At 47.0% G+C, this 27,132-nt stretch overlaps 1 protein-coding gene across 1 annotated transcript; it reads right to left on the reverse strand.

The window, feature by feature from the left end:
• Window positions 1–1,346: 1,346 nt before the first annotated feature.
• Window positions 1,347–10,713, reverse strand: LOC133493683 (G1/S-specific cyclin-D2-like). Its single transcript, XM_061807339.1, has 5 exons — window positions 10,173–10,713; window positions 9,267–9,482; window positions 6,024–6,183; window positions 5,083–5,231; window positions 1,347–2,912 (listed from the first exon to the last, which is right to left on the reverse strand). Exons 1-5 carry the CDS (start codon window positions 10,365–10,367, stop codon window positions 2,763–2,765), a joined length of 870 nt encoding a protein of 289 aa, XP_061663323.1. The 5' UTR covers window positions 10,368–10,713; the 3' UTR covers window positions 1,347–2,762.
• Window positions 10,714–27,132: the final 16,419 nt, after the last annotated feature.

The raw sequence follows: 27,132 nt of genomic DNA on the forward strand, positions 1-27,132 counted from the left end.
GCAAAAAGCATGGTAAGCAATACACACATTGTTATGGAAAACAATGCGATAAATCCATATACTTGGGATGTTTTGGATCCCTACAGACATGAATATAATCTAAATATTTGGAGCTTGCCCAGGAAGGATTAAAAGATACATTGACACTTACGTATGTAAGGATATTAAAGGATTTCAACTTTTATGTGAAATAGTACCCAAAGCAATGTTTTGCCCTGACAGGAAGTTGAAGATGAATTACTACCTGAAAGAGGTCTGTGCGCGGTCGAGTTTTTGTTCTACGTCATTGCGTAGGCCGCTTCATTTTAGCAGTCGTGAGCATAACAGGAAAGTTACATTTCAGACGGCCATCAAAAATGGCAAAACGGAAGGTGGACAGCTCAGTAAGCAAGCGGGCGAACTGAGAGGCTTTTGCGCAAACGCCATTGTGGGCTTTCTCGCCCCACCTGTCTGTAGTTCTTCTATTCGGCCACAAGGCCACAGCATTGCATCTCATTTTGTGATTATCCGGCGCGTTTTCCTCCAAGCATTCATTTTCACTCAAGTTTAGCGCTATGATAATGTAGTTAAAAAAAAATAAAAAATACTTACTCTCGTACGAAGGTGAAACTTCACTTGAACATTCGTGTCAGTGCACTTTCTCCAACGGCGAAACTTTGTATCTGGCGTCACATCCGCTTTTTTTTGGCGCGTCCAGACGTTCATACCGCAGTTTCTTTTCGGGCTGCCCTCTGCTGGTCGTACCAGGTAAATACAAAAGGCAAGTCGGGTGACTTTTGCCAATTTATTGAGAAACTGTTGAGGTACACTGTGTGGGGACAATAGGAGAGGATCAAAACTACACCAAACATTCCCGCGGGACCTCCAAAATGAAAGATTCCACTTGAATTCCCCCCTCCCATGAAAAAAAAAAATAAATGGAACCCTTTGGTCTTTTTTTTTGTTTGTTACATGAATATCATACAGTACAGGGCGTGTTTGGAGCAGCACCACACATGAAATGTTTTTTTTTTTTTTTTTGGTGTGTTTGTTTTGCCATTTAAAGCACAGTAGAATCAGATTTTCAAAACAAAAGCATCATCCCTCCAGGAAAAAAAAAAAAAAAAAAGTGTGACGTGAAGTGTGATGAGGTAATGCTCGATCCGTCCAAATTAAACCTGAGGTACACAAACAAATTACGAGGAAGCAGCAAGGGTTTAAACAGGTACAAAATAAAAACGAGTACTTCCAGTCCCCCACCAAACTGTGGAGTTCCCTCCAGAACAGTCACAAAAAGAACCCAAAAAAAAAAAAAAAAAAGCAAGACTTGTAAAGTATACACAATTATAAAATCATATAGCAGCAAACAAGTGAATCACAATTTAATTGTTAAGACGAGCGAAAAGAAGGGGGAAGAAAGGGGGGGTGGGAGGGGGGAAAAAAAAGCTTTTTGTAGCAGCAAAGAGAAATGACGTCCGTCAACTTTTCGTGTTTTTTTTTTTGCTTTGGAATGAACTCGTTCAACCCTTTTGACATTTTTCTCTGCAAACACCTGAAATGGGAACGTTTCACAACATGTGCGCGGGGGGGGGCATTTGTGTGCTCTTTTTTTTTTTAAACTTCTACATAGACTTAAGTATCACACGACGAAAACCCCACCAGCACACACGCATGCAGATATTTTGACGGCAAACTTCCGAGAGTTGAATGCAAACAACCCCCCCCCCCGGGGATAGAACTAGAAAAGGAAGGCTTGGCTATGACATTTCAAGTACGATTAAATAAAACAAAAACAAACACAAAAAAAAAAAAAAAAAGTCTACATTTGACTGGTCTTTTCTTGGTCGACAATCAACTACCAACTTTCATTGCCCTGTGTGGGAATCCAGCCCAGAAGAGAAAAAAAAAAACAAAAACCCAAAACAAATAACTTATAAGAGAAAAATAAGAGGGGGAGGGGGGGGGGGTTGTGTGAAAGACCCTACGAACCAAAATAAAGACTCCTCGCCCACCATCCCCGTCTGCATCCCGAAGGAGTGTTTTTTTTTTTGCTTTTTTTTTTTTTTTTAAAAGTGCATCAATATTGTTCCTATGTCACACCTCGCTCCACAACTCCAAAACTAATTTGGCGGTGCGACGCGCTTCAACCGCAACCAGGAACCTTCTCCTCCCCACTGCTTTTCTTTTTTTTTTTTTTTTAGCTTACATTCCCGATTCTTTTCCAACACCTGCGTCTGTCCCGCTCGCAACCTCCGCGGACCCCCCCCCAGCCCCCGACTCGTCGTCACCGCCTTTCGGAACGACAACCTCGCCACTTCCGGTGTGAGCGGGCCCAGCCCACTCCTCCTTTCACGCATGACCCCCCCACCCCCCCCACCCCACCCTCACCCAGCAGCACTGCAGGCGTCGGCGACAACAGCTAGCGGAACACCCCCGATTAAACTCAATAACTGCTAAGATGCTGAGAGAGTAACATAACTAAATACTAGCTAAATATACATTTTTTTTGTCGCTGTCAAAAGAATATATTTAATAAGCTATTTTTCTTCAAGTATGAAAATATATTCAGGCTTCCGCTCGGCAGGGGGGGGGGGGGACTAAGGCACTATCAAGTTTCAAGATCCTTAAATATCTTACATGCGTACAAGAAGCATTCGGGGGCAAACTGTAAAAAAAAAAAAAAAAAAAAGGAGGAAATTAAAAATTTCTTAAATCGCTAGAAATTCTTGGATTGTCACGCTGTCGCTGGACGCAGAATCAAGTTCGTGGAAGGGGTCGGGGGTTCACAAGTTGACATCGCGCACGTCCGTAGGGGTGCTGGACTGGTCCTGCTGCTGCTCCCTGGACTTGTTGGCGCCGCTGGAGCGGTTCTCCTGCTGCAGGCTGGCAGCCAGGACGCGCTCGATCTGTTCCTGGCACGCGCGCAGACAGTCCTGAGGACAGCGCGCGGAGAACTCCGATTAGTGATGTCATCAAAATCAGTGGCACTCGTAAAATTGGATCAGATGCTCGAGTTAAAAAATAAAAAAAAATACGCGGTTCAAACAATAGAAAGACATCGCACAAAATTACGGAAAACTAACATTACTGCAGCTTGCTAAGCAATCAAGACCGCCTTTGCGTACATCCATGTTTGTCTTACACTGCTTAAGTGCCCAAAAAGCACACCACAACGAGCAGCACGATGCCCATTGAATAATCATGAGCTATAAATCGTTGAATTCTCATTACAGTAAAGCCTCGGATCTCGAACGTCCCCGTTTTCGAGCAAATCGGTTTTCAAACGAAAATTTTGAGATTTTTCTGCTTGTTTTCGAACGAAAATTGGTACTTGAACGCCCCAGACAAAACCCGGAAATAACATATTGCGCGTGGCCAGACCAGCCGACCCACGACGCACTGTGTTGTTGTCAATTCGAACGCCCCCCCCCAAAAAAAAAACAAAAAACGGAAACGACATAACGCGCGCCGTGCACCCAGCGCACTTTTGTTATTCTGTATAACGCAGCCTCTGTACACAGACGTGTCCTGGTAGTTTTTCTTCTTCTGGAGGACTACCTACCGTATTAACCCCCAATCATGGCTCCAAAGAAGGCAAGTTGCTTGTTTCAAGTTATTCTGCACTTTCGTTAATAAAAAAAAAAATAATAATTACAAAGCCGGGGGCCGAGTTGTAAAAGATACGGCAATGCACTCCCAGCCTAGCGTACTCTACTACTAATGCATATATTTTAAGCAAAAAATATGTTTAACTATTTTATTATATAAAGTATTTCTACTATGCAGTTTATTAACAGGAAAAGCTTTAAAAAAAAACCATTTTTTTTTAGGCTTGGAACGCATTACTTCTGTTTCCATTAATTGCAATGGGAAACATCGATTTGTTTTTCGAACAAATCACTTTTCGAACCGTTTTCTGGAACGGATTGCGGTCAAGAACCGAGACATCACTGTACAGGACAATACTATGGAGTTCTGTTTAACTTGAGAAAAAAATGGCCGTAGCGTACTGCAAGACTGCAGGTCGGGGTGGGAGCTCAGCTGCTCGCTAGCGAGCTCGTCGAAAATGCTGGGTGGCCGACATACAAAAGAGGAAACGCGGGGGCCGACATTCCTTTGAAATGTTGTCTAATTGGAACCCGATGGGCCGCCGGCCGTCGCGGCCTGTTGTGACGGCGGGGGTCACCGTGGCAACGCAGACCGCAAAGGCGGGGAGGAGGCCCCCCCCCCCGGCCACAGGGGAAGTGCGTTTTTTCCTTCTTCTATGGGGCGCCATGCAAACACGGGAGCCGTCCGACTGAGCCGCCATCTTGTCAGAAATCTGCCTCACCGCCAGCACAACTGCCGAAGTGATATTCAACTTCCATCCCATTCATTTTCTTCTGCCGCTTATCCTCACGAGGGTCGCGGGGGAGCGCCGGAGCCCATCCCGGCTGTCAACGAGCAGACACGTTTAGAGTCGCGTGTTTTTGGGGATGCGGGAGGAAACCGGAGTGCCCACCCGGAGAAAACCCACGCAGGGACGGCGGAGAACTTGCAAACTCCACGCAGGCGGGGGGCCGGGATCGAACCCGGGTCCTCCGAACTGTGAGGCCAACGCTTCCGCCAGTTGATCAACTGTGCCGCCGCCATATGTAACTTGATGTTCGGAAATCGATATAAAATACCAGCGCGTTTGCTCGTAACCTTCTGAAAAGTTTAAAATATAACAACTACACTTTTAGGCTAACGGTATGCTAACAAAATCGGTTTATACTGTGATGTCAAGCATCTTCAAAAGACAGATTTACACCCCCACACCGCAATCGATTTTACAAAACTCCAAAAAGTTGCACTTTTTGAGTGGAGCAGTATACTTGGGTTTGTGATAATAGCCCAGCAAAAGAAATAAGGCGAGCAAATATGTCAAACATACTGCAGAAAAGACGGAAGTGCTCCTCCAGCGAGAGGCCCAAAGCACTCCAGCGGGAGAGCAGAAATTGCATGTGCGCGACCGCAAGAATGCGGGCCGCCGCCGACGCTCTTTATAGCAGCGGCACAAAAAGCCCAGTAAACAGCTCGGACGTGGGCGGGAGTTACGAGGGGAGGCGGCGCGCCGCTCACCACTTCTGTGTTGGTGATCTTGGCCAGGAGGTCCGTCAGGTTGTCTCTGGTCAGCCGCTGGTCGGCGTGGTGCAGCTGCAGGCCGCAGACGGCGGCCCCCGTGCTGCCGCTGGCGATCATGGAGGGGGGGTTCATGGCGAGGCGGTCGTCTGACGAGGGAAAGAGGAGACGCGTGTACGAAAAAATAAGAAGAATAAAATGGTGGCCGCTAAACACGTGCGTGAGCTCCTCGAGTCCGCGTTTTCCCAGGCTCTGAATTTCAAACGGGGGGGGGGGGGGGGGGCGGTCGGAAAAGCAGAGGAGGAATCCTCCTCCTGGCCTTCGACGACCAGTCCCCGCAGTCCTCGTTTGGAAGCCTGGGCCGGAACGGACCGCGCCAGGAGGACTGCGGCGCCGGGCCAAAAACGGCAGGAAAAAAAAAAAAAAAAAAAAAAACTGTCTGGTTGCTCGCGGACGCCGCTAAATATTACGACGGGCTCTTTACTGCCGTGAAGTCGCCTGCTTCCTGCCATTCAATTAGGGATATGAAAATATGGAGCGGGATTGTCAGGCAGAGGGGGAGACCGGCCCCACGGGAGGGGAAGTTTAGCTTCTCGAGGGGTTTCAAAAAAAAAAGGTTATTTCGGAGAGCAGGCCACGAGGAAGGAAGATCACGGGACGGTCGCCGTGACTTTTTCAACCTGGAGGCTTCCCCTGGGGGGGGGGGGGGGGGGGGGGGGGATGGGGGTGCGGCGATAGATTGGAGATACGCTCATTTCCAGGCCCGCAGCGCACAAGTTCTCCATTTGGGATAAGACCGCTCGGAAGTGGGTCACATGCGTCAGCGATGACTCACGGCGGGAGAACGCCGGCTGTGTGTGTGGGAATCCGCCGGAGGAGGGGCAGGGCCGTGAAATTTAACAAAAATATGGATATATGTAATTTTTTTTTTTTTTAATTACCTGTCGCGCACAGGGCGATGAAGGTCTGCGTGTGTTTGCGGACCATCGGCAGCTTGTTGTCCGGGATGGGCAGCCGGCGCACGATGTGCTCCACAAAGTCGTTGGGGGTGACGGCGGCCATGTTCCACTTCAGCTTGCCCAGCACCACGAGCTCCCAGTCCTGAAACGGCCGCGAGCCACAACCGGACACGTGTGGTCCCAATTTGGTAGCAGTCGGACAAAATCCCAAGAGCACCGCAGCGCTACATTTAACGACAAAAGTTCGATGGCATCCGACGGGATCGGCGGCTAGAAACCCAACGTCGCGTCCGGCGGCGACCCGCCTCCGGTAGCCGAATCCGAAAGACGACTACCGCGGCCCGTGAGATGGACGCTATCTCGCGTCAATAAACGCGCATTGTGTCACTTTACGATACGCGTCATCCCTTCAAAACTGCGCTCAAAAACCGACCACGCGGACGGTGGAACACCTGCGGAGCGCCCCCGGCCGATGCGGCCCACTTTCTGGACCTTGATCCGGAATAACGACCGTCGTACTTGGCTACAACAATAACAAAAGTTCTCATTTTCTCGAAGTCTCTTCACGTAAGATCGCAAACTAGCTAAACAAGCTAAATGGGGGCAAGCATGCGTGCTAGCTACCCATGCTAGAATTTTAAACTACGTGACAATAACATTTTGTAGTTGGTGGGAAGGAAGTGAAGTTCGTCTCATCCCGATCAGTCAGCTTGTTTGCCGTTATATCAAATTTCTCGTAACTTTTATTTTTTTTTTAATGGTTTGTTGAGTAATGTAGGAAAGGAGAGCCACACTTGCTGATGCACTTGTATCGCGCAGAAAGAAGAGAATATTAACGTTTTTGAAAGTGTGTTATGAAATTGAAATGGTTTGGGTTCAAACCACCACGTGGTCAGCTACGCTAGAACTCCATTTCGGCAAAATACTTTCACGTTACCGCGCCAGCTTGTGAAATTCCAAGTTCACGGCCGACGTGAGCCCGATTAGTCGGAAATGTCCGCGCAAACTTTATTCCCCTCTTATCGGCCCGAGCGCGTTTATCTTATCACCCGGCGTGCCTTTCTCATTCCTCAGCGGCGGCAACATGTGACGCGCTCGCAAAGAGGGGCGAGCGCCTTTCCTTCCTGTCACAAGCAGACGCGTTCCCCGCTAATCGGACGGACCTCTTCCGCTCGGCTCTCCTCAAAGCTAATCGTTTTAACTTGGAAGTATTAAAGACGACAGATTTAAAAAATACAAAAATCTAACGCTAACTTAGTTTCTGTTAGCAAATTTACATTTGTTTTGCCACTTTGAAACGAAACTCAACTTCTTTTCACTGTTTGGTCGTTTTCACTAACTGGATAATGTACAATATCACCACCCACGGGCCTGGAGTGGAACTGCAACTATAGGCTTCCCTATCAACAGTATGCTACATGCTAACTGCGCTAGTGAAGTTGCAAAATGGCCGTTTCTGCATTTTTATTTTTTTTTTTTAAACATAGAAGAAAGGCTAATTGCTGAAATTTACATAATTTTTATTTGTTAGGAACAGCCTCACCGAAAATGTTTGGAAATTATATAATACCTTGTTGAATGCGAATTTAACCCATTCGTGGACAGCGTCACATTTTTGGGACATGATTTTCCTTGCATTATATCCTTCAGTACATCAAAATATGTAAGCGTTTTAATCCGATTCTGATTCTGGTTTTTGGGACGATCGACTAAGAAAACCCAAGTACCCTCTCACGGGTAGCGTCCCATTTTTGGGACTAGATTATAAATTAGTAAAGTTATCACATAACTTAAACGAAAAAAAAAAGTGTTATTTCCTCGATTGTGGCCTGTTAGGAGACTTTTATTTCAATAAATCGAAAAAATTGCCACCCAGCCCATGAATGGGTTAAGAAATAAATAAATGTTCATTAAAAAAAGAAAACCAATTGATTATTAAGTAAACAGCACTCATGCATTCACAATTGCTCTTGAACCAAGCAACAAATACAACGTATCTGAACACTCAATTTATTTTTTTTAGTATGATACTTGAGTGCGATTTTGGTTAAATGGTAAACACCAACCGGCGTGCGCGTCATGGACGATCTTAAAGCAAACTCGGGGTGTGTAAGTAACGCATCTTCCGTAGAGAGGTACGATAAACACGCAGTTTGGCATGACGGTGGATTTATAACAGAGAAGCCAAAAAAAAAAAAAAAAAAAAAAAAAAAAAAAAAATCGCCATTACATTCCATTTAAATGGCCCCGCCCTGGGCCATAGCCTGATCTAATCGAACAAGTGCTATAATACATTCAATGTCAATTGCGTGCTCATTTTTTTTTTCTATCCATGGTAGGGCTGGGTCCAGAATACGACTTCAAGTGTTATTTATCTTAGTTACATATCTTCCGTGCCAAAAGTTGACACGCAAAAACTCCAAAAGCGCATTTTCTGCCGTTCACGCAAACGCAACGTTGACTGATTAGGCGCCAATTTTTTTTTTCCTCCTTTCCCTTTTTTGCTTCCATCTCATTCATAAAGTCGGCAGTTAAGCAAAGGCGGGGCCGACAAAAGGAACTTCCTGTTATCGAAGGCTAATATTTGCAGTGGAGCCCTTTGATGCCGGCGAGGTTTCGTCAACTCGGACTGGCAGGGATCCAAAACGACTCCTTCAATAGTTGCTTGGTCGCAGCGCTTTATGTTGACATCCAAATATGTATTTGGCCCCGCAGGTAAAAAAGCGCGAAGATCGACCCCGGCCGCACACGTGCCCGCGTTTAATGCCATTAACCCCCCCCCAACCGGGCCGAGCCCGCTGTGAAAGCGTCCAAATGCGTGCGGTCACTTCCTGGACAGATGTGCCCGCCCTCCCAGCTGAAAAGCCACCGCCGCCTTCCTCTGCTCATCCCGTTGAGGATATCCAGGAATACGGTGGGAAAAAAAACGGAAGGCGCACGACCCAGAACGATCAAATGCGGCGACCGAACGACTTCAAGCGTTAAGACCTATTTCTGGGAATAACTCGCTCATGACCGAGATCCTGTCCTTTGTTGCTTTCCTCTGGCGCAACTTGAAGAAAAAAAAAAAAAAAAAAACTTCCACTTCCAGGGAGCTTCGGGTGCGAACACTAGATGGCATCACGCTCCTCTCCAGGCAGCAGGAGAATTGGAAGCTTCCCGTGAAACCCACTGGGCCATTAGCACTAGAACGCGAGCTCGCACGAAAGCGGGACCCGGTCTTACCCGCAGCTCCAGCGGCGAGATGGAGTTGTCCGTGTACATGCAGAGCTTCTCGGCGGAGATGGGCCTGCTGTCCTTCAGCTTGGACGCCAGGAACATGCACACGGCGCCCAGCAGCTGCAGGTAATTCTTCCTGGTGGGCACCACGGCAAGGAATCGGTCCATATAATTGATGGCCAGCGGGAAGATGTCCTCCTCGCTGCTTTCTGCCTCACACACCTGGAGAAGTGGAATGGGGGGGGGGGGGGGGTGTACAGTTAAGCAAAGAATGTTACTTGGAGCATTGGGGGGGGGGGGGGGGACTAAATATTTAAACCCAAATTGGAAGTTGCAGAAACGCAATCGGAAGTCATTGAGCAACCAGCCTCGCCTTGCTAGCTGGACTTTTGAAGCAAAATTAGGAGAGAGAAAAAAAAAAACTAAAATTGTGCAAAATGTTCGTAATACTTTGCGCACACAACGGAAAGTTGCAGTTGGCCATGCTGGCTTGGCCGCCTGCCTTGTGCCTGCGCCTTTTGAAAAAATTAATAATAATTGGCAGGAGGGGCAAAAGTTATTTTGTCGTGTATGTAAATTAAGATAAGGTCGTCCTACGCCCTTCGGGCTCTTTCCTCGACTGAATTCGGCGTCTTTATGCCGCTAGCATGAGTAAATATGAAAGCTAGGCCACGTCTTTACGAGGCTGGATTGTCTTCGTGGTGGAATTTGCGAGTCTCCCACGCCTTTTGGTGACTCATCCCCCACTCAATTGTCACTCAAGTACGGCAGCAAAAAAAAAAAAAAAATCTCCGATTTGCGAATGCGTGCAAATTATGACCCCAAAAAAAAAAAAAAAAAAAAGAAAAGCTAATTAGCAAGCGTTAGCATGGACGGTGGGTTGGGGGTAGGGGGGAGCAACCGCGAACGAACCTCGAGCATCCAGCCCGCGACGACTCGCCTCATGTACGGCTGAATATCCTTCTGGACGCGCTGGAAGTAGGAGCACTGCGGCAGGTAGCGGTCCTCCACGGTCAGCAGGCTTTGCAGGACCCGGTCGTCGTGGAGGACGGTCGCGTCCGTCTGGGCTTTCACCACGGCCACCGACTCCATGCAGTAGAGATCCATGACTCGGCGGGCGACTTGGTGCTCGGTGACTGATTCAGAAAGATGGCGGAAGCGTCACCGTGAGGAGGAGGGAGGAGACGCGGCCCGGTGGAAGCATGAGGCTGAGACTGCAACGCTCGCTCCAGTCCTGCTCCCCCAGCACGCGTCGTCGTCTCCTTCTCCCTCGCCGACTGCTTCTGCTGACTCTGCGGTGACGAGCTGCCGACAAAGCGGGAGGCAGAACTTCCGCTCGACGCCTTCGAAACAAAAGCTCACTTTCGCTTTGAAAGACCGACGCAATAAAAGCCGGGAAAATAAAGTCCGAAGTACCCGCAAAATACAGTCTCAAAAATTGTAGCAGGGTACAAATTACTTTTTTTAAAACAGTTCATGAGGTCATTTAAAAAGGAGGGGAACAAAATAAACCAAAACATTTAGCTGGCTAGCTAGCTCCTAGCATGTCATGGTAACAATAAATGCATAAACATCCAATCTACATTCTACTGCATTTAAGTTACCTTTAAATAAAATAAAACTTGTCTAATATCTTAAAAAAAATATATACACCCCTCCAAAAGGTAGGCTAAATTACAAAAACATCCATGCATCCGTCCATTTTCCGTACCGCTTATCCTCACATCGTGTAAATACATTCAATGAGGAAAGGAGGCTAATAATCTGACTATCAGAATATTTAACTATAATATGTAATTTATAATAATAATTGTAAAAAGATATAATATAATAATAATTAAATATATTTATGTTTTAGGAATATGTAACTATTAACTATCTGGCTAGAAGCCAGCACTTTGCATGTTATGACTGCAAAAAAAATGAATGGACACACCATCTTCGTTATTTGAGGTTTTTTAAAAAAAAAAAAAATCCTAAAATACAAGAAAATAAAAGTGCATAAAATTGGTTGCATCATTTAAAATCCAAAAATGAGTTATATGTTGTGTGAATATATAACTATTAACTATCTGGCTAGAAGCCAGCACTTTGCATGTTATGGCTGCAAAAAAAAAAAAAAAAAAAAAAAATGTACGGATTTGAGGTTTTAAAAATAACGTCCTAAAATACAAGAAAATTAAACAGCATAAAATTGGTTACATTATTTAAAATCTAAAAATGAGCCAACTAATCGTCACTACGACAACACATTTATCAACACTGCTGCAGCCGGAAGATAAAAGAGTGCGGTGGCCGAGATGTTTGCGATGGCCCTCGAGCGGGGTGTGAATCTGTGTGGGGTGGGGTTGGGGCCATCATAACATTTTCCTGTTCCTGCTGGGGTCTTATTTATTTTTACAAAGAAATGAAAATTGCAGAGACACAAGGGGTGGTCTCAATTCACTAAATACATCGTAGGAGGTGGAAAAATAAAAAAAAAAAAAACTAAAATATAAACAATATTTGAGGAGACAAAGGACCGAATGCACCAAAGTAATTGGTGGCAATAAATTCTTTCAGCATTCACTGGTCACAAATAATCTACGTTCTACTGCACTTATTGGAGATGTTAAAAAAATTAAATGGGGTAAAAAAAAAAAAAATAAAAATAAAAAGTTCCATGTTTCCGAGTCAATAATTCACCAGTGAAGACAAAGAATGCAAAAGGAGCAGCACGGTGAGCTCACGCGCTAAATTTGCTGCGTCTTGTGCAGAATAAATACAATTTTGGGGAAATAAAGAAATAAACAAACAGAGTTTGTGTCCATGAGACGTCGCGCATCATCTGTTAATCCCATTCCACCCCCCCCCAAAAAAAAAAAAAAAAACAAGTATCAAGCGTGTAAATGGATGAAAAATGCCCAAAATATGCAGTTCGATATTTGGCATCGCAGCAAAAGACAATTGTCAGAATTACGTCAAGATGGGAAGTCATGCGGTCGTCCGGCGGGCCACGTGTGTCTCTTTTATACAAGGGGGGGGGGGGGGTGACATTCCCGAGCTGCCTCTGATCATGTGGGAAAGGTCTTGAATGACAGCTGAACTTCTTTTCTCAGCCCCCCACCCCCTCAACACACACACCATTGCCGCCGCCACCCCATCCCCCTGACTTGACTTTTCGCCCCCTCCCCCCAAAGAACTGAATGAGATATGCAATTTCATTGACGGAAAAAAAAAAAAAAAGCACTGTGGCGCTATTATGAGAGGTTAGCACGGGGAAGGGAATGTCAAGGTTGCCCGGATGGACTCAACTTCAGAGAGGGGAAAGCCTGTTTTTCTTTGGCGGGGGGGTGGACTGTCATAGCATTACCCCGACAAATGTGTACCCCAAGAGGGTATCAAAAGGCGGGGGGGAGTTTGTGTCAGACTTTGCTCAGTTTGTGCTGTGTGCACTATGATAACAAAGCGAGATCGCTGGGAAAGCGTGGAGGAGCGTGAAATCACCTTGATCCAAAGATTCCTGCCGCATACCAGTCCAGTCAACCTACAAAAACCCCGCACATGGCCAGGCGAGGGACAAAAGATGCCTTTGACAAACAGGATTTGCGGCGTCACCCCGCCCGTTTTATCCGAGGGCCGAGAAAAGTTAGCCGATCGCGGCGCCGGCGTTTAGCGTGCGGGATTGTTCACGTTCGCCGTTGAAACTGCAACGCCAAAGCCGAGCCAAGCCGAGCCGTGAATCCTCCCCCGCAATTGTAATTTGTTTCGGTAACAGTAGTTTTCAGTTTCTGAGAGCTCATTAAGAGCAAAAAATAATATGAAGTTACCTGAACTTGGATTATTGGACGCTCATAGCTAGCGCAAGAAAAGTCACAACTGATCCTGTCCATGGCGAGACGGTTCGCAAATCGCAAACTGCATAAATCGAGGTTCCCCGAGTAGAACTAGACAATGGACCTTTCCGACCTGCCAATCACTCGTAAAGTCATCAGACTTTTAAGACAGAGCGCTGGGTTCCATTCCGAGCCAAGTCAAACGAATACATTTATAAAGACTACAATTATACTTGTGATCTTTCCAAGTAAAAAGTACTCACTCTGCTTTACACGCGCTGTACGATTCCACTATTTTATCCTGTTGGATTTCAATATGACGTTTGTGAGGCGGCAAACTTTTCTTTGCATCGATCGCCAACATTTTGCTGTAACTCTGACATTGCGTCCTGCTCTGTCCAAAATCTTTATTCCGTGTACTTATCCTTGCGTGAAATAGTTGAGACCTCTCTGTAGAACTCTCTTGGGCAAGTCTGATGTATTTGGCAAAAACAAAACAAAAAACATACCCCAATATCATCTGGAATACGCGATAGAGTTCAGTCGCCATTTTGGAAGCTTGTGCGACATGGCTAAGGGGGCGGAGCTTAAGATCGCCTTCGGAAAGTTCCATTTCCCAAGGCAATCCGAAATCTTGTAGAGAACGCGCAAACTGCGGGGGGGAAAAAAAAAGGTTTTTGTTCTGTACACATCTGAGAGGTCACGGCGTGGCGACCACAAGCGGGACAAGCCGAAAGAAACGCATCTTTTGGGATATTAAGACGCGCGGCTATCACACCTACGCAGAGTGAAAAACAAGTTGTCGGACTCAACAGGGCATGCGAAACAAAAGTTCTGTCCCGCTACACGACCCCCTCGGGTGGCAAATTGCAGGGTTGAGGTGCACGCTATGCCAACGCTGGCCAATCAAAGTGAAGCGTCCCCTTCCGCAGGCTCGTGGAAGCGGGCCAATCGGATGAAAGGAAGCTCTTAAAGAGACAGAAGCGCCAGGAAAGGATACACCGGGGGAGCGTTTTACGCGCAGGGTTGCTTGATTACAGCTTTTGAAGGGACAGTCGCGCCCAAGATGCTACGGCTGGAATGCGAGGAGGAGATAGAGCGGCGCTTGTGTGCGTGCGTGTGTCACATGGTCGCCTCGGCCGGCCACGTTCACATGGACTGATTATACAGCGTCCCCGAACATGAATTGCAGGCGATAAAAATGTCACATGGCAGGGAGGCGATTCCAGGCGTGGCGTGCAGGAAAAGCGGGGAGAAGGTGCTTTCCGAGTCCGTGGAAGGCCCACAACGCGCCGCCTGCTATCATTTCCTCCATCGAGATGTCTACATGCCACTTCTTCCATCTCATTAACTCATCACGTAGGCAGCCAGCCTGGAACAGGAACGGCCGGGGGTGTTCCCACACTGCGCCTTTGGAATGTTTTGGCTATTTCCAAAGTCATCATTCAAAGTGAAATGGCAACATTTGGAAGCGGGACAATGAAGGGCCAGATAGCGGCATCCGGCTGCGGCGTCTCGCGAACTTGCCTGGCGCTTTGGAAACACAAGGGGGTTTTTTCTTCTCCATTCTGGGGACCTCGGGTCACTCCAGAACCCCCCCCCCCCACACACACACACACGCACACACACTACCTCAAACATTCAGCTTGTATACAAGCGCGACGTCCGCCAGCTTGCGTGGCTCGCTCCTGGGCGCTCCCAATCGAACATTGTCCCGTTTCTCCCGTCACGCATTCTCCAAGAACGACGTTGACAGCGGGGCCAAGAGCGCATGTTTGCAACAAAAGATCTTCTTAACTCTCAAAGGCTCTTTTTTTTTTTACGTGCTGCACAATGATCGCAATGCAGCAAACAACCTCAACAAGAATGACGAGTGGCAAGAACAAAACGTTGCTGGAATTTTAAGTGGACATTTACAGGTACATGTCAAGGACTGTACACCTGAACTTTTGTCTGAATTCAGGTAATTTATCGCGGCAAAAAAAAAAAAAAAAGAAAGAAAAAGAAGACCTTCAGCGCTAATTGTACCCAATTAAACCATTTGAAGAAACGGGTACAGTATCTAAAACCTGAGGCAAATCAGCTCCATAGTGCAATTTGACCGCTTTATCCCCAAACTAGTGTTTGAACCACTGGCACCAGTCCTGGAGTGATTTATTAGAGTCTAAAGACGAGGTCCAGGAACCTTTAAGTGGGTTCTACAGTCCTGAAACAACCTCTCACCACCAGGAACTACTGGTATCAACAATAGGAGACCAGAGATTCTCAACTGGGCGGTCAAGACCCAAAAGTAAGTCGAGGACCCATTTTGGGTGAGTCACCAATTTTTAGTGAAAATAAATACAGTAGATGTGTTGTAAGAGGCTTTTTTGTTCCTATAAAACTGGTCCGTCCGCCTGGTTATCGGTACAGCGTTATGGTTCTGTCCCAATACAAGACATTGTTTGGAGGGAGCACTCAGAAGTTCCGGTATCCAGTGCATTTCGACCACAGCAACTCTACCGTCAACTCGAAACTGCTTTGTGTTTAAACCACAGAACCTAGTGTCTAAATTTAGTTCCAGTGCAATCCACCGGGACCAAAACACGACCCTCCTCGGAGCGGTACTACGTATGAGTGCTTGGGGAACATATCTGTTGAGAAACTATTAGTTCCAGGGACTCCAGGTGCCAAGAATGAAAAGATCCTAGAACTCCATGCAGAACTTTAGCCGATATGCAACCGCAATCTAGGAACGTTTGTGTCTTTGACCAATAGGGAATTAATACCTTAATTTAGTACAAGGTTAATGGAAACGTGAAGTTGCTGGAAGGGGAAATACAACCTGGACCGAAAGCACACCCGACTGGAACCTTTCAGTTCCGAGAACTTCTGATACCAAGCGCAGAAAGTTAGCGCAAATGCAGCACGTCCAAATGTAAAATGCATCGAGGAGGACTCGTTTCTCTGTGGCGGTCGAGCCGGGATGAAGTCATCCGGCGACACATGCGTGTGACATCACTTCCTGGCTGCCTAACGGTGAAGCAACTCCTTGTTCGCGTGAATGATCGGATTAGACGCGCTCCAAATGAGGCACAAAGCCACGTTCAGCGTGTCTGCGAGGGACCACGACATCTTCAAGCCACAACGTCTGGACTTGGGTTATGTAACCCCACGAGGGTTCTTTTTTTTTTTTTTTTTTTTTGGGGGGGGGGGGGGGGTTTCACCCTCGTTCCGCTCCCCTAATCCCCAACTCGCACATGTGGCGGGGTGGCGCAGTGGACGCGGCCAAGGGCCAGCGGCCGCCTGTCGCAAATGAACAAGTGTGTGTGATCAGAGATTGGGGGGGGGGGGGGGGGGGGCTCGGGCGGCAGCTGCGGACAACTGGAATAAGCCGATTGGCCGAGGCCAATGAGAGGGTGTGTCACGCCAGCGGAGGAGCCCAATTCATCAGGGACAGGATGTTTAAATCGGAAGACAACGAGAGAAACTCGCAGCTGGACGCTCGGCGAGCTCGCACCGGACAAAAGTTTGCCGTTTTCCTCTCAATGGTCGCGTTGAAGGAGGTCAAACAAGAATTTCAGAACAACAAATGCATCCAATTTTAAGACTCGCAGGGATCGCAAGGATCCCAAATCTCCGTCATGCTCAACAGGAATCGCAAATTGGTCAAAAATATGCACTTCAAGACTTTCAATTTTAATGTGCAGACGCCTTGCAACCAAGCCGTACCGTGACATTTTGTTACCCCGCCACGGTGACCACGTACCTCAAACACGACGTGTTCTGCTGAGGGGTTGATGGTCATTTGCCACCTTCAACAGAACCACCAACCCGCTATGGATGTAAAATATCATACCAAACAAATTTTGTGGTTCACAGGGTTTATACAGTCCAAGGTATGTTCCTGAGCAGTAACGCGTCGAGGGTATCAACCCAGGTGACGAGACACGGCACCCCTTAAAAAAAGCCACCGTTTTTTTGCTGCCTAAAGGGTCTCATTGTTCTGCAAATAGTTTTGCTTTCTTCGTGCGCTCGCTTCCCGTGGCGCACACGGCAACATTTCCACTCCCGCACGCTTACATTTCCCTCCTGAGAGAAAAGGCGGAGGAAATAGGGGATGTGCCCCCCCTCCCAATTTGAAGGCCTTGAAAGCATCTCTGGCCAGGCGATACACTGCTTACAAACGTCGAGCAAAGGGGTGGGATTGTGTCTGGGAGTTGCTCGGCGTTTTCCTGTCCACCATGCGTGCTAACCCCCGGTGGCGGAATAAAGAGGCCTCTGTGAGGGGCCCCGGTCAGATCCGGACCCAATTTGCCATTATTGCTTGATTGAATTCAGCGGCGGCAAGACCTTCAAAGACGAGATCCCGTCCCGACGAAACGGGTGAGACTCTCCGCAAGTCGGACGAACGCCGGGCATGCCGAGGCTATCTGCAGGTGTAAGCTAGCAATAGCCGCGTGCGACGTCATCGCGCTTCATTTACAATATCAGAAAACATATTTGGAAACTGGAGACCCCCCCTTCCATTGGAGGAGCACGCATGGGGGTACAATGCCCCAAGGTTAGGGGCTCAATAGACAAGATAGAAGGATTGCGGTATCCTTTCACTGGGTTAGCAGCCACAGGGGGCGCTGTACCTACAACTGGGTGGCAATGGAGCTGCTCGATGTGCCATTTGTACCGATAATTTAGGCCTTAACTTCTAAAGTATTTGGAGACACGTCTGGTACCCTTCCATTGAGGCGGGAACCACAGAGGTAGTCTTGCCAAAACAGTTGTGTCCAATAAAGACATTTTGGCAAATTGCACTTTTTTTTTTTTTAAGGGTGATTAATGGATTCATTTACAATAATCCAAACGGATCCAGAGACACCCTTGACTACTTTTCTCTACTCTACCGTTGGGGAAACAACCAGAGGGTGGGGGCCAAAAGTATGGCATAAGCAGATGGCGGATTATGTGTCGTTTCTTCAAGAGTAATCTGAGGCCCCCCCCCACACACATAAAAATCACAATTTTTTTTCTCCACAAGAAGGTGAGCGCGACCAGAACTTGTCATCTTAGCGCCCGACAGACTCACGCAACCACGCAAATGTTATTATTTTACCATCGCGTATCAAATTTCCGCAGAATTATTTGTTGTGGTCCTGTGTTTTGGGTGCAGCGCTGCTCGGGATCCCACAGAAACAAAATCCAGTTGAACAGGCAGCCGCACAAAAAAAAAACGGGAGCAAAAACACACGGGTGTCAATTAAATAAGGAGCCTGCCGGACCAGATAAAGATGTTTTGTCCTAGGTAGATTAGGCGGATCGTGACGGGACATGACGATTCCCACGTCGGCTGCCTCGCATTGAAAAGTATTGGGACCATACATAGATCGCCGTCAGTGGGGGGGAGTCTGGGACCGGGGATGGAAGACGCCGCTGTGAGAACCAGAAGGTCACAGCGCCTGCGTGTCGTGGAGCTGCGACAATCCGGCCGGTCGCAGGCCAGCGCTTCCCAGGACCGAGGACCGCGTCCCCCGAGGGGGAAGGCAGAGGAAAGTTCCGGCGAGGATACTTTGCGACCTCAGCATATAAGGACAACGTGTCCGCCCGCCCGGAGTCGACGCTACTCGAGCCGCAGCCCGGACCGGCTCCTTTTCGATCGGGTCTTATTTAAAGCCCAAGTGTCATGCCTGTAAACGTTCGAAAATAGATATTGTCATGAAAAATACATATAACATTATTCCCTTCAATGTCCATACGAAACAATTAATGAGCGGAGAGCGGGTCGGAAGTCTCATTCGACATCCAAGTGGTCGCCATATTGCCTGCAACGTCTGTCCATGACATCACACCGGGACATTCGCCGTTGAAAACACGCTGTGCCACCTACTTTTGGACACGGAAGCTCTTTTCAAAGATCTCACAATCGAGTGAAGTGACCGGGGCAATATAACCCTATCGTTTCGAGCCACATTTAGATGATATGCGGATCACCTTTAACAACAGACTCACAGACAGTATGTATGAGCCACCCGACCGGTACATCGACACATTTACTGACTTACGTCTGCGGATCTTTTGTTTCATTCTGGGAGGATTACGTCACCCCCGCCAAACTATTTTTTTTTTAATAGATCTATACACATTTGGAACCCACAAAGCTCTCGTCCTTTGCACCCGTGCAATCCATTTTTCACGAGAAACTGGGTCTTTTGGAAAAGTACGAAGAGCGAATCCATCCTCCCGAGTATTTGAGCAAAATCCAGCAATACAGCGAGCCGGCATTTTGGCTAACACGAAGGAACAACGAGCTACCTTCCAGCAGGCAAAACTAGTATAAACAGACGAGACCGCTTACAGTGCGCTACTGCCCCGTACTTCACTTCCTGCTTCTTCCCGAAACCAAATCCCTTGAGAGGATTTTCATGCCGGGAGTTACGAAAAATCCCCATATACGTCAAAATCATGTTTTCTGGTGAAAAAAAAAAACAGAAGGGTCCATACCGGCTGCTGTTTTTTTTCCCATCAATAACATACTAATAATCACGCATTTCATGACAGTGGACCTTTAAGCAATTCTGAGAGATTGAATTTTTCCGATCACAAAATCAACGACGAGGCAGGAAAGTCACGTTTGTGGCAGTGTCTGAAGCGACCAATCAGACCGCGCCAATATCACGACGGCGTTCACAGCCACTTGGGGCGCATTTGCATAATATCGTGACCATCGGTAGAAAGGTGGAAGGGTAGAGTTGGGGAAGAAGTTCCGTTTTGGGTGTTGGGGGTACAGGAGAGCAAGAGCAAAATCTATCTGCGCTCCTTCCAGCCGGCTTCATTCTCATGAAAATGTGGGGGTGGATTCGGCGTCTGGGTCGTGGATAATGGGGAATCAGGGTGGGGGTTACTTCTCCCCTGACAACCTAAGATGTCTTTGTTTCCAGGCCTTATGCAATGGCCGCTAACAGGAAGTCGTTAGGGCTGATGTTATGGTTGGAAGTCCGGACCAAAACTCGGAGCCCTCGGTCAGGATTCCCACTGTCAGCGAGGAAATGAAAGCACAGGGAGGCTCTTTTTATGGTTAGCCCACGAAGACATAAATACTCCCGTTTTCAAATCCTCCATGGATGAAAAAAAAAAAAAAAAAATTTGACTTGATGACGGCGCAAAAAGAAAATGCAGAAGGAACCCGTGCGGACGCGATGCAAAAAAAAAAAAAAAAAAAAAAAAAAAAAAAAAACACCCTGATAAAAGACACAAAGAACGAGCCGCATCGGATTGAAGTGTGTTGACCTGGAAAAAAAATACATTGAAAAAAAAAAAAAAGCAAACATTGTTGAGGAATGTGTGAAATGTGAAGCGTGGGAGGAGAGCTTCCACACATGTGGCTGTTAGCTAGACGCGAAGAGCTGCCAAGGCACTCAAGGTGCGGCTGCTCGAAGCTCTCCACCCACCCTGACGGCTGTCATCAGAGGATGGGGGGGTGGCGGGAGGGGGTTCGGGTCCTGCGAGTTCACCACCAGGCAGTTGCTAGCATGAATGCTAACGCAAAGTGACAGTGGAGCTCGGTGTGTTCGCAGAGACCAACGGAAAACCAAAGAACTGAAGTTGAGTGCAAAGTGAACATTTAAAAAAAAAAAAAAAATGAATTAAAGTAACGAATTTTACAGAAGCGTTAGCATTTTTATACGTTGCAACCAAAAAAGTGTTTTTGACGCGCTTAGCAAAACAAGTAGCATGGACCAGGCTGTTGCTAGCATGGAAGCTAACGTAAACCAACAGTAGAGCTCGGTGTGTTCGCACAGACCAACGGAAAACCAAAGAACTGAAGTTGAGTGCAAAGTGAACATTTAAAAAAAAAATGAATTAAAGTAACAAATTTTACAGAAGCGTTAGCATTTTTATACGGTGCAACCAAAGAGAAGTGTTTTTGACGCGCTTAGCAAAACACGTAGCATGGACCAGGCTGTTGCTAGCATGGAAGCTAACGCAAACAGAGTGAAGCTCAGTGTGCCCAACGGAAAAACCAGAGAACTGAAGTTGAGTGCAAAGTGAACATTTAAAAAAAAAAAAATGAATTAAAGTAACAAATTTTACAGAAGCGTTAGCATTTTTATAAGTTGTAACCAAAGAAGTCTTTTTGATGCACTTAGCTAAACATGTAGCATGTCATGCATAAACGAAGGCTGACTAACTTCTAAAAAAGGGATAACGTGCATGTACGTTGTTGTAAAAAATAAACGTACTAAACAAATGTCAAGTATGTCGTTCCTAAGTGAAGAAAAGCTCACAACGCACCTACCCAAAAATATCCAGAAATGCAAAATGATGTACATGGTTAATATCTATGGACTTCCTCCAGGAAGAAGCGCGAATGGGACGACCGGATAGCGACGTTTCCACCGCGTCAAACGTACGTGACGGCTGACGCTGCGAGCGCCGCAAAGATTCCAAAATGGACGCGCGTCAATTCTTTTTTGGCAACCGGCGAAATGTGCGCCTCTCCCACGGCTGATAAGGACGGCAAATATGTGACAGGCGGGGGGAAACGCACAGGAGAGAGCGAGAAAGTGATAACATTCCCTTACGCTCGATTCATTTCCTCCCCGTGGCCGGTCGAGCGAGCCGGCGCCACACGGAGGGGAAGCCTTTGCGAGATTTTCGGGCCAATGGATTCCATTTTTCCAGATCAACTGCGAGACACTGAGCGCTGAGTGTCTTCGTTTAGAGTCAACTTTTTGCGAGCGACAATTAGAGAATTATTATTATTATTATTTTTTTTAGGTCAACTACAAACTAACTTTTATTGTATTACGTGACAATGAAAAAAAATAATGAGCACAAACCGTAAAACCAGAAAAACAAAATGTCGAGTGATGCGCTGTGTGGCACTTTTGTGGCATTTGACATGGGAGAATTTTTAGGACAATTTTCGACAAAATTTTTGCAGAGCTTGTTCGTCAAAGGCTAGCAAAGTGCAGAAACGATCCTAATTTGGAATTTTGTTGGAATCGAATCAAATGGAAATTGTTTTTAATAACGAATGCTGCAAGATTAGCTTGCACTGGCCTTAACGCCGCATTACTTTGAACCAGTGGCAAAATGTAGAATTTCAATATTTTCTCATTTTCTTGTGGGAAGTTTATTTCAACATTTCGTACAACTTTATCCTCAATTTTCACGTTGGCTATTCCATTTGCTGCTCGCCTTTCAGTCGCTAGCAACGAACAGCAGAAATGTCCTTAAAGGTCCGCTGTCATGAAATGCATGAGTTTTAGTATGTTATTAATATATATATATATATATATATTATATATATAATGGGTTGGCTGGCTCATAGGGTTATAGTCTGTTGTTAGTTAGATATGATCCGCGTATCATCTACATATGGCTGGAAACGGAACGATAGGGTAATACTGCCGCGGTCACTTCACTCGATTGTGTCTGCGGCGGACGGCTTTGGTCGGGCTGGCTCATGCATACTGTCTGGGAGTCTGTTGTTAGTTAGAAGTGATCCGCATATCATCTAAATACAACTCGAAACGATAGGGTAATATTGCCCCGGTCACGTCACTCGATTGTGAGATGTTCTCTTCTTTGAAAAGAGCTTACGCGCTCTCCGCTCATTTATTTTGTCGTATAGACATTGAAGTGAATAAAGTATGCATTTTTGATTACAATATCTATTTTAGAATGTTTATAGGCATGACACTTGACCTTTAACGTGGTTAAGACGGACCCAGTGGCGGGACTTTAAGTACCGGATGAGGATGAAGAAAGTATGTCGCCGGCGTGACTCTCGGGCCAGGTTGGATTCTTGAGTGACATCCCTCGCGCCTAGCTGCTGACAGACGTCGTAGCGTGGGAACCCGTCCACGTCGTCCTGCGCGATGGCGCGGCCTTTAAAATTGCGCAACGCGCGCGTACGTTTGCGTTACAGCGTAGCGCGACTTGTCCAAAACCACAGTTTGATTTTCTGCTTATTCAGCCGTTTTCTGTGTCCAGTCACAAAAAAAAAAACAAAAAAAAAAAAAAACGCTGAGTTTCATCTAGCGCAAACCGACGCGCCGGCCCCCCACCTCGAGTACCTTTAACGGCTGCGAGCGACACCCGTTTGGGTGACGGCGGCGCCGACGCGGGACGGGCACGCGTCAACACGTCCGGCGCTGCACCCTGTCGGGATCGAGGTTTTCCCACAGAGGATTTGTTCTCACAACCCAGAACCTCGGCAGATACAATCAAACGAGTCGTCGTCGTCGTCGTGCATGACGGCAAACACGCTAGCGTGACGGAGCCATACAAAGATGGAAGACGGGGAAAAAGGTGGGGCTCGGACGCCGCTGCCCGACCAATCAAAAGACCCGTCGGCTACCCGATTGCGGTAGGTACCCGGAACCAAAGCGTACTAAAAAAATAAAATAAATAAAAATAAAAACTACGACGCTGTGGTTCAGCTATTTGGGAAGTGAACTTTACGGCTTGGTGGAAACGGGTCAGAATGCTGCTCTCAGGATGGGCTGCAATGTGGGACATAACCCCCTTGTGGAGCAAAAGGAAAACTTCTTTATTTTTTTGTAAAGCTGAGCCCGTGCAAGGCTGTTTTGTCTGTGTAGAAACAATTTATCACTTGTCCAATAATCTTGTCAAGATGGGCTCTTTTAAATTGCAATACTCATTTTTTTGTTCAATCCATTCAAGGACGACGCTTCAATTTGAAAGATATTCACTATAGTCGAGGTTTCTGTTCCGTCAACTGGAATCCAAGCGTTCAATGCCAACGACGTGTACGTTCGTCAATTAAACGGGTAGACGTTGGGAGAGGTTCTTGCCCGCCTTACCTGTGAAATTTGTGTCTTTAAAATATAATCTGGTGCCAAACGAGAGTCAACTTGTAGAGAACAAACGAAAGATTAGTCAAAATGGTCCGAACGGCCTTCAGACCAAGGATTGCGATCTCCCCCCCCCCCTTCCCCATCTCCTTCACACCAAATACCACATACAACAGATAACTGCGAATAAATCTTTTCAGCGTCACTTCACTTTCGCCGGTCAAAGGACTGCAATTTCCCAGTTTCCTGGAATGCAGCACGAGTCAAGCTCCGAGCCACGTGAAGTCTTTCCAAAGCATTTAAATATTACAAACAATGGCCAACTGTGACGGCAGCGGACTCCAAACGGAACATTGTGTGGGCCGAGAGGTCTTTTGACTTTGATTTTTTTTTTTTTTTTTGTTTGTTTCGAGCATGCCGGAGAAGAGAGACAGTGATGCGGCGTGTATGGCGACGGATTGTAGTCCACATCAAACAGGTCCGCCCGGGGGCAAACTCGATATCGCGTTTCATTTGAGTTGAAGCTCTTCATTCATTTCGGACTTTTTACCCCCCCCGCAAGTCTCCATACCCCCCTTTTCTCCGAGGCCCCCTTCGGCTCGCCTACGGTCGCGCCCCCCCCCCCCCCCCCCACTCCAAAGAGGCCCCCGCCAGCCGCTCTGGAAAAACCCCGTGCATCTGACTCGCATGGCCTGGCTCCACTTGTGTGTTCTGCTTGGCCCGCGACGTTCGCTCTGGAGGAGGAGGAGAGCGGGCCAATTACCCGCCGCCGCCGCGAGACCAGTATGATGTCACTCCCCCCCCCCCCCCCACCATAACAGGCTGCAGATGAGGAGGCTTAACGAGAAGCAGGGCCACATAAAAGGAATCGCATCGTGCGTCCGTCAATTTGCTCTTCATATGAGCGTCCGTTGTTATCGCTGACAAGATCCCAAAGGAATGGCGTGTCAGTCCGGGCCTCGCAAACTCTCGGGGTGTGCGAAAGACGACGGGGACATCTTGCAATTGTAAACCAAAAAAAAAAAATAATAATAATTAATCAACGGCGCCCACAACCGACGCTCAAACTCGCCAAGCGTTAGCCAGTTCACAGCCGGCCGCTCACCTGAGCCCGGCGACGGCGAGTCTGCTTTTACTCACTGAAGCCCAAATCACTAACCGTGTAGAACGTGAGACTGGCAACCCCAAGCAGGCAACCACACCTGCACCTCGTATGCATATATAGAGCTCGCGCACCTACGTCACAAAATCATGTGACTTTTGTCGTCGTCGTCGCCGCATTGCCGGTCTAGCAAAGCATTGTTCAATGCTTAAGTCGGTTGGAGATGACACGGAAATACGTTTCATAGCACGACGCCGAGAGTCTTGTCCGATAACGTTAGACATTTAGAAGGTAAAAATAAACAAAGGTACGCGGGAAAATTTTATCAACTCGGCATAGAAGACCCGTATTTAATGCAGAGGTCGATGTTTTCACCGATAAGAAATTCGACTGTTAATACGCTTGCGCTTGTCTTGGATCCACACACTGATCCGGTGAGTAAAATGTCGAGATTTACAAGGAAAAGTTTGAAAGCGTACAAAAGTCTGGACGGATAAGAATAATTTGTTGCTGGGTCTGTTCTCATCAGGAAAAAAAAAAAATAAAAAAATCCCACAAAGTGACGGTCTTGACGGCTCGTGAACGCGGAAGCGCGTCCGGCCACACGTTAACCTTTGACGGAATCCATCGATCTTTTCAGCTTGTATTCAATACAAATATCAATATTTAAATAAATGACCCCTGTTTTTTGCACAAACTCGCATTCATTAACCATGATTGAAAAAAAAAAAAAAGACGACAGTTGACGGCTGGTGAAAGCGGACGCGTGTACGGCGACGCGTTGACCTTTGCCGGAATCCATTAATCTTTTACGCTAACATTAAATAAATCAGAGCTGGTTTTACACAAACTCACATTCATTAACTATGATTGAAAAAAATAAAAATAAAAAGAGGACACACGGAATGTACACGGAAGCGATTGCAGCCACACGTTAACCTCCGTAAACCTCTGCATTATCAATACTTTTCGGCAATTTGAGATTGAGAATAATTCCAACCTGAATTTAAGCAAATCGCTACACAGCCGTGTGCGTATTTTGGTTGTGCACCGCCCATCACGTTTAATCGATATTTTCTGGTCTTTTCAGCTGGTATTCCATAGAATGACAACTTTGACTCAACTCTGTCTCGTCTGTTGTGACAACCAACAGCACAACAAGTCTCGGGTATTGTGCATACTCTCCTCCGGTTCAACGTCGCCTACAACGTCGAGCAGCTCTGTTTGGCCGGCAATGTGGCGCTGTGACGTCACGTGCACGAGCTCTACAGTTGAACAACGCAACGTCAATTTTTGTCAAGTGGATAATCGGTAGACTAATCAATTCAACAGCTGCAAGTATTTGTATGCTACGCAGGTGGCGAGACAGTACAATTCAGCGTGCGTGCTCGTTTAACCGAGCCTACCCTTGAGCAAAAATACCTTCGTGATCGCATACCGCTCTCTTCCGGTTGACGGGACACTCCCTCGGGAGGCCGTTATACGTGACATACATTTTTTTTAACTCCCCCGTCGTATGCTCGGGGCGCCTTCCCCGCCAGGCTGGGAAATTTGGGCGCCACATCAGAGAGGGCGCAAAGCGAGTCCGCAGGCCGCCATCGAGCTCCCCGCCGTGGCTCCGAGCGCTTCCCGCAAAACCGAGCGCTGCATATAGACGCCGGACACGACGTGTAGGCTGGGCCGCAATGTAAACAAAAGGCGGCTTTCGCGCCGACGTTGCGCCGTTTTGATGTCTTTTTATCCTGGAGTCAAAAAAGGCGGAAGGGCGAGCGCCTGGGACGGGACAGGCGCTCCCCACAATGACGACATGTTTACATGTTTTCTACTGGATGATACGTACATATTGTTGTCAATTGAAAAGTGCTGACATGCATAAATGGTTCTCGACCACAATCCATACCGGAAAATGGTTCGAGAAGTGATTTGTTCGAAAACCGAATTGATGTTTCCCATTACAATGAATGGAAAAAGAAATAATGCGTTCCATGCCTAAAAAAATGTGGCTTTTTAAAGCATTTTTTTTTCACTTTTCCTGATAAGATGCATAGTAGAAATACATGCATAGTTTAAATACTTTATATGATAATATAATTTAAGAAATATATTTCTTTTTTGCTTAAAATGTATGCTTTAGTCGTAGAGTACGCTAGGCTGGGTGA

Source organism: Syngnathoides biaculeatus, chromosome 20 (genome assembly GCF_019802595.1).
Source record: "Syngnathoides biaculeatus isolate LvHL_M chromosome 20, ASM1980259v1, whole genome shotgun sequence".
NCBI classification, from domain to species: Eukaryota; Metazoa; Chordata; class Actinopteri; order Syngnathiformes; family Syngnathidae; genus Syngnathoides; species Syngnathoides biaculeatus.